We start from the raw sequence: 13,622 nt of genomic DNA, 5'->3' as shown, positions 1-13,622 counted from the left end.
TCTTTCTCTCCCTCATTCTCGTCTCTCTCTCCCCCCCCCCCCTCCTTTTAAGTTGTCTGCTAAACCTGTCACTTTGAAGAGTTGTGGGCAATCATCACAGGCCGTTGGGCTTCCACCAGGGCCTCTGTCCTTCCTGGTACAGTGTGGCCTTTGATGTGGTTCCTTCTTTAGCAGGCAGACCTTGGCCCAGGCTGGCAAAACCAAAACCCAGTTTCTCTAATGTTTAACCCCACAAATCAACTCAGTGTTAATCCTATTGGAGGTATGATGCTAGACACAGTGTTGGAAGCGCTGAAATACTTTGGTGCTGTGATTTCAAAGGACTGCCCTGAGCTGACAGGCCGCATGACCACCATCAGTGAGCCGGTGATGGGCAGTGTAATAATTCACAAACTGCTCTGTCACTGCTGCACCCACAGGGAGCTGGCTCCGAGCCTCAGCAGCATGATATGAAGCGTGTTTTGGAGTTGAAAATATGTTTCTAAAAGGCTGTAGAATGGGAACAAAACTCTTTTTCTGTGTTGTTCATTCTTGGACAACGAAACACTAAGGATGGTCATATTTATTATTTTTGCGATTTCTGTTACAACAGGCTCAATGTACAAGCATAAATATACACAAAGAAAGACTGTCATGCAACTTTATCTATTGAATGCATAATATTCGCTTTGGCATCTCTTCAGTATTTGCTGTAGCTTCTCAGTTCAACAATAAGTTCTGCAACAGAGCTAACTACTGTATTTTTTCTTGTTTAAAAGTAGTCCTGTGTACTCAAATACATACCAATACTATAAAGTATGTAGCCTTGTATCTTCCGCTTCTGCACATATTTCACAACAAATCCATGGATTGAGTCAACAGAAACGAGTGCTTTTATTTTGAAACGGGTACAGGAAGTGACATATCCGACCGATAAACATTCAAACTCAGGTGAAAGAAAATGTTCACTGTCCATTCTGTTGTGAACCGCAGGGCTGTCTATCTTTTGAATATGTCACAAACATACATATTTGCAATACTTCCTGTACCTGTTTCAAAACCAAAAGCACTCAAGCGTTTCTGTTGACTCAATCCATATGTTTTTAACAAGGCTTGATTGTTATCGCAAGACTGGAAGATGCACAGCTTCATACAGTAGGGTTGAGGCATTTAGTTGAGAAAAGAACCCAACTTTTATTCAAGGTAAATACAGAATTTTTACCAGCAGTACCCTAGCAGACACGCTGCCAGTGTGGACAACACACAACAGCGACATGTAGCAGATCCACAGAGAAAACACAGCCAGTTTGTCCCAAGCAGTGAGGGAATCAACATCCGAGGCTTTCCAGATAGAGCGGTCGCTTGTGATCGACCTGCTGGTTACCTCTGATCTAAAATATGTGTTTCAACATCAAGTGATGAAAAACTACCAAAAAGTATCCCTTGGTATCTATATGCACAAAATCTAAATGTTATTTCTTGTCAAATAAAAGAGAATCACAATACAACACAACAAGCTCTAGACAACTTATCAATAGGGGGCTATTATCATTAGAGAAAACTACAAAGCACTAAATGGCTTCGGCTTTGACTGCGACTTGGGGCCATCTGCGAGTACCTCACCACTGCAGATGATTACAGCTGGCTATATGAACCATGTCCTAATCCTGGTGGACAGCTGAAATTAAAGCCAGGTATGGCCCTCTGCCTTCCCAGCATTCCCTGTGGTGAACTTCCTCCCCTGCTGAGAGGAATCAGTTGTTTGTGAGCAAAAATTTTTTTCCAGAAGAGTCTCTAGTCTGTAAATATGAGGCACTTCTTAAAGAAAATCAGGGGCCACTGATGGAACTGCCAGATCAAAATTATTATTTTCCATTTGGTTCCTGCCTGAGATCACAATTTGTGTGTGTGAAACTTCCAACTTTGCAGACCTTATGTGGACCCTACATTTTTATCTTCATAGTTATTTCCTGTTCATAATCTCTTAATCAAAGACATAAGTAATTTTGCTCTATAGGGCTTGACATAATAGACAACAGCAGCAACAGGACATAAAATGAACACACACCTATCTGACCTCATTCATCACTTGAAATACTTTCTTTGCGGTAAACTGGTATCTACATTCAAACTCTTTAAAAAAACTGCATTTTTGTTCATGAACTATCAAAACTCTGAGTATGAACTGTGGCCTGAACCTGGATAATGAAGATAGTTAAATGAAACGTATTAAATTCAGGATTTATTGACTTGGACAGTTCCACCCTCTCTGAGGTTTGAATGAACACAGTTATCCAGAGCATTTGTTGCCTTGGGTGGGGATAGAGAGACGAAAGGGAGCATGCTCAAGTAGTTATTAAACTAAACCTAGAAGAGGAGCCAACACATCTGAACAGTAATCTATAATTTAAGTAAACTGTGTGTGTGAAGAACGGGTGCAGCCATATTAAGGAATTATGTGGTCGAATGTCTGATAATTAAAGGATGTTTACTGTGACTTTAAGTAACCATATAGGGTTGTTGCAAGCCTACTGTGGTCATTTTGTTAACATCTACTCAATAGAATAAATGCTATCCGACGCTCCTGTTTGATCTACTGTAGTGTTTGTCTCGTAAAAAATAATAATCTTATCTTGGGTCGGGTTTTGACTCCTGTACTGGGACTGTGATTAGCAAGCTACAAGGTTTAGGGGTTTCATTCAGGACTCTGCTTTACAAGTCAAAATGTTGAACCTTAATAAGAATACTCTAAATTATCCAGGTAAGATACAGATTTAACTTTGCTGTATTGAACAGCCTGTCCATTTTGTTTAGACCGTAAGCCATCTGCAATGTTATTGAGTTTAATGAACTTAAAATGTGACATTTGGAAGAATATAATTTTCATTGTGATGATGATTTTTGTATGGATACCAGGGAATAAGCACCACCCAATAGTTTCCTTGACAAAAAAGCCAATGGAAGTGTTTATCAAGGCTTTAGGATAATTGCAGGAAATAAATATCACGATAATGACTTCCATGTTTGGTTCAGGAAGCTAATCTTCGCACATGTACGAAGCCTAGAAACAGCACCAGAATTACATTGCCAATGTTAGGCTACAAACAAACTATACCACAGTCACATGACCTCATCGTCACCACTTCCAACTTATAATTTGATATTGAATGCTTACATATTGTGCAAAAGCCTTTCCCTTGTAAAAAAAAATATTTTTAAGAGCGGGAGTATAAACACAACAAGGCTGTAAAGGTGGACTAGTGAATGCTAGTTTGAATGTATAGCCACTTGTTGTAAAACTGCTTTTTTAAGGCACATAACATAAGAAAGCCACACGTGGGTTTGTTACCAATGTTTTTCATGTTGTAGAATAAATATTACTGCATGTGCCCAGTTAACATTACACTTAACTCTGGTGGCAACACGCTCTCTACATGGCTCTGGCAGCAAGAACCATTATTCCTCAGGTAGCTAGTAGCTTAAACGGACAAAAGACTGGATGTATTTCACACAAAAGGAATAAATGTTTCAAAGCAATTCCGTGTAAAGGGAGGAATGAGACAAACCTAATTGGCGACGCACCGGACACACTTGAAAGTAAAGGGATGCTCCTTATTTGACTGCTTGTGTGAATCCTGTATTAAGAACTGATACTGTTATTTAATGTTAAACGATAGTAGTTGGATTAGCTTTCATTTATTATGTAATTACAACTAACGAACTGATCATGCCGCTCTATATAACTATTTGATAGCTGTTAACAGTAAATTTGTAAATTTGTTAAATTACAACTTTTTTTTTTTAAGAAAACGGGAATTGCTCCTGGCATCGATCAGGCAAACGGTTCAGGCAAGTAAAAAAAATGATACCCAACCCTAAGTCTCATTTAGCCCTATGTTGTCCAGCTTCTTATTTAAGGCACCTAAAAGCATAACATAGTCATAGTGGCATTGTTACTGATGTATTTCATCTTGTAAAATGGGAAAATAAACACAGACCTTATTTCAGGCATCTAAACAGTAGCCTAAACAATAAAAGAAACTGGCCAAACTTGTTGCCAGGTTTTATTACGTATTTTTGCAGCATGCACGGTGTGTTGAAACCATATAGTTGAAACTAAATGGAAACTGCTTCACCTGTTCATTCACTTATGCACATGTGGGACTGTCCACATCTGTAAATCTGATATTTTTGAAATTTGAATAGCTTCATTTCAACAATCCTGATATCAGATATTAACAGTGTATATTAATAGTGGACCTTTGTGTTTGTATTTATCTGTATATGTATAGATGTTAACACGCCGGTGTTTTCCTGAGGCTTGTTGTAGACGTTTTCCTTATTTTTCCTTGGAAGTTTTTTGTTAAAGCTTTGGCAGCGAGAGGGTTAAAGCTCACCGTGTGACCGTCCTATCAGTGCTGCTCCTCGGTGCAGTCCCAGCCCACCGCCTCCTCCGTCCCTCCGGAGAGAGCCGCGGTCTGTGTGTGTGTGTGTGTGTGTGTCTGTGTGTGTGTGTGTGTGTGTGTGTGTGTGTGTGTGTGTGTGTGTGTGTGTGTGTGTGTGTGTGTGTGTGTGTGTGTGTGTGTGTGTGTGTGTGTGTGTGTGTGTGTGTTTGTCATCCTGGCAGGACACACTCCATGAGAAGCAGCTCTCTCTCTCTCAGAGACGTGTAGCTGCCTTCTCCCCGGGCTGCGCTGTTTGTTTAAGAGCCTCGCGGATTTTTTTAACCCAAAGTGGAGGAGTCCAGTCCGTGTGTGTGTCCGTGTGTGTGTGTGTCAGTCGGTGAGTGTTCTCTCTTGGTGGATACGAAGCGCCGCGTGCTGCAGATCGCCCGGCGACAAGAAGCGCGCAGGAAGAAAGCCGAAAACACGGTAGGATACAGGGTGAATCCCGGCTGCTCTTCTACATGTTCTCCCGACTGTTTTAAAAGGCGTGGGAGTGGGTGAGGATCACGGTGCGGGTTCGTGTTGGGAAGTTGCGGGGAAAGGAAGGATCGGGAGTCGTGTGGATTCCGGCTCCATGCGTCTACTCTTGTTGCGTTTGGATGTGAAGCTAGAATATGTTAATCTCTTCTAGAGCTGATGTTACTACACTTAAAAAAGTAGCAGGACCACTGAGTAAATGAATAAAAAGATATGTATCATCCGAAGGGACTCATTAGGAGAGTGTGTAAGAACTTACTCTTTGAAAACCATACATTTTTATTCAAAGGAACAGCTGTTGTGAACTTCTTTGTGCACATCTTTACCAATTAACCTGGATCCATTGACTAACCCAACCCTAACTTAGTTCAGTATGAGGGCGTAGGAGGTAGTGCGGGTCGTCCACAAACCTGAAGGTCTGCGATCCCATCCCAGTCTCAATCCCAGTCTTCTTCATTCTGCCTGCCAAAGTGTCTTTGGGCAAGATACTGAATCCCCCGGTGCCAGCAGTGTGTGGGTGATAAAGTGGGTCACATCGATGCACTCTGTGTGTGAATGGGTAATTGGCAACATTTCAGTGGTCATCAAGACTAGAAAAGTGGTATATAAATACAGACCATTTATTACATAGTTGCTATTATGTCGTGCTCATCCAGAACCATGTCTGTTCTTAAAAATCAGCCAAAGTTAAGTGAGTTTACCACTTATTCCAGAATCTGATGCTGTTTTTACGTTTTCATGACTTCTTTAGTCTGAATGATGCTGATGTAAATATGAGGCAGGGAAGGTTTTCGTTTTTCATTTGATTGTACATGTTTCTCCTACTATTATTACTATGTCTACTCGTACTATCTTTTGTGCTAACAGTCTTAAATCAATCAATCAAATTTTATTTTAAGAGCACATATTCACAACTCAGAGTTTCGCTCATTGGGCATCACAAGGTGTAACGTCCTCTACACTTCACCCTAGAGAAGAGACAAAAAAAAAACGTGATCATAAACTTTAAAAGTGTTTTAGTTACATTTGCAGCATCCAATGTGCATGCAAGGTGTTTTAACATAGTTATAAGGAAGAAGTAAATCCCTCTAATTCTTACTTTTATGATCCAAATGTCATTGTATTTGACATCTTTGGGTTGATGATGATACGAACGGCAGGTTGTTGACTCAGTGCGTTCCTCTTATATACTCGGAGACTCTGCGCCGTCAAATTGGTATGTATAACATGCCAGCTGTGAAAAAGAAGCGCCCTCAGGGGGTCAAATCTGCACCATATCTCTCCTGACAACCAGAGAGTTGTCCAAAGAATACATGTCCTAAGGACACGTCAAGCGTGAGCGTACCTCGCAGGGACGACTGCCTGCTGTTGTGTATGTTGTTATTATTATTATTAGAAGCAGCGTGTGGTTATTAGCCGTCTCTTGACTGATTCCTGGTAATTGCCACCTATTAGTTTTAATTAAAGGGATGCAGGATGCCTCGTCTTATGTTGCGTATAGCTGCCTGTCGCCTGAGGTCTCTCTGTTTCTCTCACACCCCATAATCATAAAGTTCACATGAAAGACGGTTAAAGAAGTGCTTCGTCATCACCTGCACTCAACCAAACCTGGAATCATTAAAAATGTCGGTTTTTAGTCCACTTTTTGGGGTTATTTATAAGTTTAATGGACCGTAAAAATGTTTTGTAACTTAATGTAGCCTCATCCCTTTACTGGGACAAATAATTTTTAAAGCTGCAGGTTTTTTTTTAAATAAGACGCGCTTCCACATTTGGACTTCGAGGCAGAGTTGGAACTGTCGGATTAACTGAGAGTGATGATGTGTGAAGACAAATGCGACAGTGAGGTAAAGAAATTCAAGGAAGGAAATCTTGCTTCCACCTAATATCCCTCCCTTGCTAGCCAGCTTAACCTTTCTCTTTTGTTGCCGTTGATTACTACCAGGCTACACTCGCTGAAGAGCTAATGTACTTTAATTCAGTTATTCTGGCTCTGTAATCAAGCTTCATTTGCATCCTGCATAAATAATGGAACTGTGGACGGTGCCGTGTTTGAGCCTCGGTTCCAGTCGTCTGCGGTTTCAGCTTTTATTTTGAAGAGAGACACAAGAGTCTGCCTATGTCCACACAGACCATCCTAGATGTCTCACCTGCCTGTCAGCGCTCTTCATCGGTGTACGCACACACACAGTGTTGAGGCTGAATTCCTTTCCCATCCAGACGTCAGGAACACTTGGCTGCACATTTATGATACAAACCTTATTCTTCTCCTACGGTTTTAATACTTAATCTCCATGAATCCTTCCTGGTTCCTTCCAGCCTCCTTCAGTCATTACAGGCTCTTGACAGCTGTTGGAGCCGCACTAATGACTTCATCTGGACTTCCCTCAGCACTCCACTATTCTGAGCACTCGGAGCTCCGGAGTTATTCTTCCTCTGCTTCCTTTTTCTCAGCCCCTCACCCCCCATGCACCCCTGACCCGACGGGGCTGTCATGCTCATGTTTCATCGCTCACTCATGTGGAGGTGTCACAGAGCGCATTGGTCGCATACGCAGCACGCTTGAAGTCGGATGGGAAAAACAGGCCAGTGTGATGTATCGTTTAGAGCTCAAATGCAAGCGCATCCATTTTGAGGCAAAGTATTTGTCAGGGGTCACGACGTATAGGTGAAATGAAAACCTGTGTTTGTGTGTGTGCATAGGTTTCTTGGAAGACTAGCTAAGGTTAAACCCAAGGTGCTTATGTTACTTTAGAATCAAAGCTACTTCAATCAAAATAAAATAATTGAATCCATCCATTTTCCTCAGTTTATCTGAGGTCAGGTCAGGAGTCAGTAGTCTAACCAAGGTATTCCAGATGTCCTTCCCTCCAGCAAAGCTTCCTAGCTCCTCCTAGGGGAACGTAAGAATCCAAGTTCTTCAACAAGACTAGGTCAAAACCATGAATCTGGCTGGGCCATGTAGGTTCATTCCATGTTTTCCCCATATACACATAAAGTTGTATACATTGCGTATCTCTCCTGCTGGGTGGCTGAAAGTGTTGTCAGCTGGTGTTAATTTGGCACAACAACCATAGTTTCTGCTTTAGCTGTGTGCTTTCCCACAACTGGGATGCAGAACTTTGCATAACACCTGACATTTGATCTGAGAGTATTGGAGCTGCTAACAGTGAGGAGTCACACACAATGATGATGCAGAAATAATTGTTTGTGCCAAATCTTTTGAAAAATGAGCAGCCAATGGGCAAAGTCCTACACCAACTTTCTCAATCATGCACAGTCACGTTTGTAGGGGTGGCCAAAATATTGTTTAGTTACATGTTGCAGATGAACAAATAAGATATATGACCTCTAATTCCTTCTGAAGTGGCTCCAGTGACGGTGACTGAGTGGATATTGTGACGGCACAAAGAAATCAGTCCTTACAGGATATGTGCAATGGACCACAGTAATCTGTTTAGGTCTGCAGCATCTGAAACATTATCCATGTCATCAGCCTCCAGGTCAGGGTCTTATCTCTTGATGGCATCACAGATAGTGGAGGCTCGGCTCGGTCTTCACGCATCAGAACTGAGTAATTCACAATAAACCTAGAGGCAAACTCAAATATATGATGTTTTTAAGTTCTACACTGTGGAAATGTCTAATGTATTACATCTTCATAATGTCAAATAGTAGCAGTCGCAGATGTGATCTGTGTTCACTGCAAACATCTTGACATTTTCTTTAGTAACTGTACAGTGGTTAGAGCTTTAAAGCCGAAACCATTGTTCAAATGTGTAAGTAAGTACATTTAATTTGTTTTCAAATCACAATTTATATTACTTTTTTTTGTTCTTTAATTCACCCAAAATTAGAAATTCTTAATCTACCTTCCAGTGTGATCCTTTGCCGTTTACCTCAGTTTTACATCCTTTTATATTAAAAATATCTTTGGGTTTAGAATACTGCTGGTCAGAATGAACAAGGCATTTGAAGATTTCCCCTGGCAATCTTATAACATAGAAATGAACTGTCATTCCCAGATCAGGTGATGTGTTATTAGACAATAGACATCCATAACATTTACTGACAATTTCTCCAGACATGTTCATCATTAAAGATGATTTTATAGATATGGAGATATGGACAAAAGGCCGTCGGTAGAATCTGGTCAAGGATGTTGCGTTTGTGTGCTGTTTACATCTTTACCACTTTTCCACCGCGGATATCCGATCCCGCATTTTTTACCCAGCCTACTCCATCTTGAGCTTACATATTTTAGAGGCTTAACAGCTGATTATATTCATTAGTGTTTACTCTACTAATTATTTTTGTCAAATAGCGAGTTATTTTCACAAGTGATGACAAAAATGCACGTTCCCAGAGCACAGTGTGAGGTATTAAATGTTTCCTTTATCCAACCATGAGTTTAACACTGAAACATATATAGGTTAGTGTCATGTAGGAGATTTGAATCCACATTTGACAAGCCCAAGTTTTTTCCTCTGTGTTGCCTTGACTTGCTGTGTTGACCTTTCCTTGTGGTTACACTGTATCCACTTTGAATCGCTCGCAGTTTTCATTCATGTTTTGAGTCCAGATGGAAGTTACGTTACAGTTGTGATTTGGTTTCGTCCAGTGTTCCAGATTTTCTTCTTTGGTTGGTGTAATAATTAGGTTTGCTCTGGTCAGTGGTTAGAAAGTGGCGCTGGTAAATCGGTTGACAGACTTTTTTTAGGGTTCGGTTTTTGGGTTCATAGTCCCTGAAATGTCTGTGTCTTCGGAGCTCAGTCTGAGAGGTAAACAATAATTAAGTGATCTGTTTTCTGGTTTAATGGCCTAGTTCTCCATTGACTGTCATTTTTTCTTGGATGTTTATGGTGGATCTTCAGACTTATGCAGGGCCTCTATGCAGTGCGTGTCCTCTCTCGTGTGTTCCACCCTGTGCAACTATAGGTCATGGGCTCTGATCTAGCCCACCCCACCTCGACCCCACATTACCTGTGAAACACAACTCAGCTGCTTTTGATATGCATCAATCACATCACAGCACAAAGCTGCGGATACAGTTTTTTTTACCTCTCCTCTTTTTCTCCCCAGCTTCACTAGACTAGCCCACGGAATCTCATTTTGACATTACTGTCTCCTTCGAGCATTTTGTAGTTCAGACAAAAGCATCAAGGCTGAAACTGTAGCATAACATGAACCTTTTCTCACCCTGGAACCCTTTCCAGGGCAGGACTGATTCATGCTTTGTTACCTGCAGTATATGAACACTGCCTGCTCGTGCTGGGCCCTTTTCATGCTGCATAAATAAAAGTGACCTGAAATCAGATTAGTTTCTTAAATGAAACTGTGGCAATTGAAGAAGCCACCGGGGTCTCCCAGCAACTCTCTCTGATTCACCTGGAGTAGCTCTATCGAGAGACCTCCAAAGAAACGTATCTAACTTTACTGGACAGATGTCTTTTGACAGATGTGTCTCTGTTAAGCTTATCTGGTGAAGTGCATATTTTTCACTCTCTTTCAGTAAGTGGGTCAATTTCGTGCCAAACTGGGCATTGCACAAGCTCTAACTTGTGTTTTGGCAAATCTTAAATTGATACTTAAGGCTTTTATTTAGATGTGTTTACAGTTATAACTTAATTAGTGTGTTTCCCAGTTATTTCTGTGACTACACGTTAATGCTGTAATAAAGACATACATTTTATCTCAAGGCCGTCTCAGTCCTCCTCCCTCACCTGTTGCTCCTCATTCTGAAGACTGGTGCTTTTGAGTTTAAGAGGGAAAAAAAGAGAATGTTGTTTTACATTGAAGGTTTGATATTTATTATAGTTAATTACCAGATGAACAGATCCCACATGCACACAAGATTTGACCTACACTTCCACCTGGGTTCTTCAGTCCAGAGATCATCTGTCCTCTTCTCATACATAATACTTTCATCTTATCTTTTTGGGGATTGTGTGGAACATCTATTCAGATCCTCCTTTATGAGTTTTTTGTTTTAGTATTGTATCAGTATCGAGGATATATGTGTGAATGAGCTGTTCTTTTCATTTAATAGATTTTGATCTGAAAAGAATGTATCCAAAAAATATATTTAACATTAAGAATTTAATTAAATATTGCAATACTGTGTTTAAAGTAATGCACTAATCCTTTTAGTTTTCACTACCACCAGTAGCCCCTTTTTTTTAGTTTAATGGCATTAAGACTGGAAATGGGGGGGGTCATAGCAACATAAGCTTTGCCTAATGGTGTTTCTCTTCACTTTTCTTCTTCCCTCCCAGAGGAGTGACAGTGTCCCTGCCAGGCCCGCTGGGAGAGGACCATGGCCCTGAGTGATGCGAGCGGAGACCCTGTGGCCTTCAGTAATGGAGGGCACCATCCCCTCAGCTCCAATGGCAATGCCCCTTCAAACACCAGTACACTTGTCAGCAACAGCCAGGACCCTCTCACAGATGCCTGTAGTAGTGACTGTCTCTCCCCAGATGGCGATGAAGACGTTACAGTAAAGGACGTAGCATCTAAAGTGCAGCAGAAGCAGCAGAAACCAGTAGTTGTCAAGCGAGCAAATAGGCTGAGCCAAAACGGCGCGACGGTCAAACAGAACGGCTCCCTGAAGAACCTTCCACCTTCCTCCACTGCCTTCTCTTCCTCCTCCTCCGCCGCCGTCACAGACACCCAGAAACTGGCCGACTGCCACCTTCCCTCCACCCATTCTTCGTCCTCCTCCTCCTCTCCTCCTCTCCAGCCCCCACCACTCTGCTGCCAGCACTGTCACTTCCACTCCGCCTTCTGCTGCCCCTGCGGACAGCAAGAGTGCCCGCTCTTTCAGAATCCAAGCACAGGCACCGTCCCCGGCTCGGTCCCCCAACCCGGGACCACTTCATCCTGCCCGTGCTGCGCCTCTGGCTGCACATACTCCCACCCCCACTCCCATCCTCCTCACTCATCCTCCCCTCTCTGTCTTCATCACCACCATCACCAGCGCTGGCATGAGCACCTCCAGAGTCATCCACATGCAACTGGAATCAGGTACGGGGAAGGGGAAGGAAGAGTCTTTCTGATGTGTGTGTCTGTGTATGTGTGGATGATTGTGTATTAAGCGCAAACGCATCCCCAGCTTGGGCACCAGGGTCTCTCCCACAACCTGCTCCCCTGAGGGATCAGGCTGGGCCTGAGACTCTGGAGGAGGTGGTAGCAGCTCAGAACACAATGTTTTGGTTTTATTTGAGGGTTATTTTACAGACAGTTTTTCCCAGATAGAGGCCTGATGCATAATTGAACCACTAGTTGATTACATGGTTTTCACTGCCATGTTAAAGGAATAACACCAAGCGATTATTGGAATATTATTGCTCATATACTGCTTAATGTCTTGACCTAATGGTTTTAACTTATATATATTTCATGAGCTTTAGTCTGAGCAAGTTTTTTTCTGTATTAAGTTAAAGTGTGTTTTGATTTTTGTGCTTCAAATTGCAGTAGCAGGTTTTGGTTGAATCTCAAGCTGAAGCTCTAAATCAACTAATCAAGTGTTAATCTCTTGATTTTTGGGGGGGATAAATAATTAATAAATAATATTTAAGCAAAAAAGCTAATGATGAAAAAAAAAAACGTTTGAATAAGTCACTTTTAGTCACAGTTATGATAGAGATTCAGATTTGTTGATGGTTTGTAGACCATTGAAAGGGTTAGTGGAGATCACCTTGTTTATTCTTTGATTCAAATTATTTCTGTTTTTCAAATGAAGCCTGTGTCCTAAATGTTCCAATGTTGAACACAGGCTTCTAGAATCATGTATAGTCCACTAACTGTGTTTGGAGATAGGAAGTGGGTTGGAGTTCAAGTTTTGCCATATGTGGTTGACAATGAGGACCCTGGTGTTGTTATACTGACGTTTTTGGGGGCTTTTTATGGCTTGTGTGCTCAAACCTCCTGGCTGTCGGGATACAAACAGCCAAAGCAAAGTTTATCCACCAGCTGAGAAAGGAGTTTTCCGAGTTTTTCTTCAAATTATGTGAAACCTGCAAGCAAAGCACACACACACACATGTATACACATGTGGCGACCATCCCTTCTCCATTCAAAAGCGAATGTTAGCATTGAACTCATTGGTTTGCTAACTCTGCTTTCTTTCCTCAACTGATCCATATTTAGTGAGTTTCTCTTTTACTCCAAAACCACAGGCCTTCCACCGCATTTGAAACTGGAACCATTTAATGCCTTGCATAATCATTTGCATAATCCCGTATTTACCATCTCCACGGAGCAGGGGTGCAGGAGGTGAAAGCTTTGCAGCAGTAATTATTTACTCATGTCAGCTCCTTTTTTAACGGTAGCGGCGCGTTGTGGGGAATCTGAGAGATGAGACTTTATTTCTCCTCATTTACGCGAAGTGGAATTTTCCTGAGTCAAATTAAGTCGGATCTCCCCTCATAACCATTTCATTAGACAGAGGGGCATTGTGGGTGGCGCTGAAAGATGAGGTTTGTGTAACCACAGTGGGTATGTTCACCAAACCTGGTGTGCACACATTAAACCCTGGGTGGGCAGAGAGAGGCAAAACAGTATTGTGTTGCAGGCATCTTCTCCAAGCCCTCCTCTACTCGGTTTGTTTTTTCTTTCTCAGATTTTCCTCTTACTCTATTAACACTCATTCTTTCTTAATTCCCCCCTCTCTCTCAGTCTGTCCCTCCCTCCTCCGTCTCTTGTTCCACATGAGAATGGGGA

At 41.8% G+C, this 13,622-nt stretch overlaps 1 protein-coding gene across 2 annotated transcripts in view; it reads left to right on the top strand.

Annotated features, from left to right (window-relative positions):
* Positions 1-13,622, top strand: part of disp1 (dispatched homolog 1 (Drosophila)) — an 86,561-nt gene that overhangs the window by 49,484 nt on the left and 23,455 nt on the right. The window contains exons 1-2 of one of the 2 annotated variants that reach the window (XM_053445691.1): positions 4,460-4,850; positions 11,177-11,924. In XM_053445691.1, the coding sequence (XP_053301666.1) occupies positions 11,218-11,924 (707 nt within the window). In that variant the 5' untranslated portion in view covers positions 4,460-4,850; positions 11,177-11,217. Of the gene's footprint in view, positions 1-4,459; positions 4,851-11,176; positions 11,925-13,622 lie in introns of those variants that run through there. The other variant, XM_053445690.1, reaches the window with a different exon arrangement.

The sequence above is a fragment of the Pleuronectes platessa genome, chromosome 17 (assembly GCF_947347685.1).
Source record: "Pleuronectes platessa chromosome 17, fPlePla1.1, whole genome shotgun sequence".
Taxonomy (NCBI): Eukaryota; Metazoa; Chordata; class Actinopteri; order Pleuronectiformes; family Pleuronectidae; genus Pleuronectes; species Pleuronectes platessa.
Note: the sequence above shows the minus strand (reverse complement) of the source record. Positions and strands in the feature narration are given on the sequence as shown.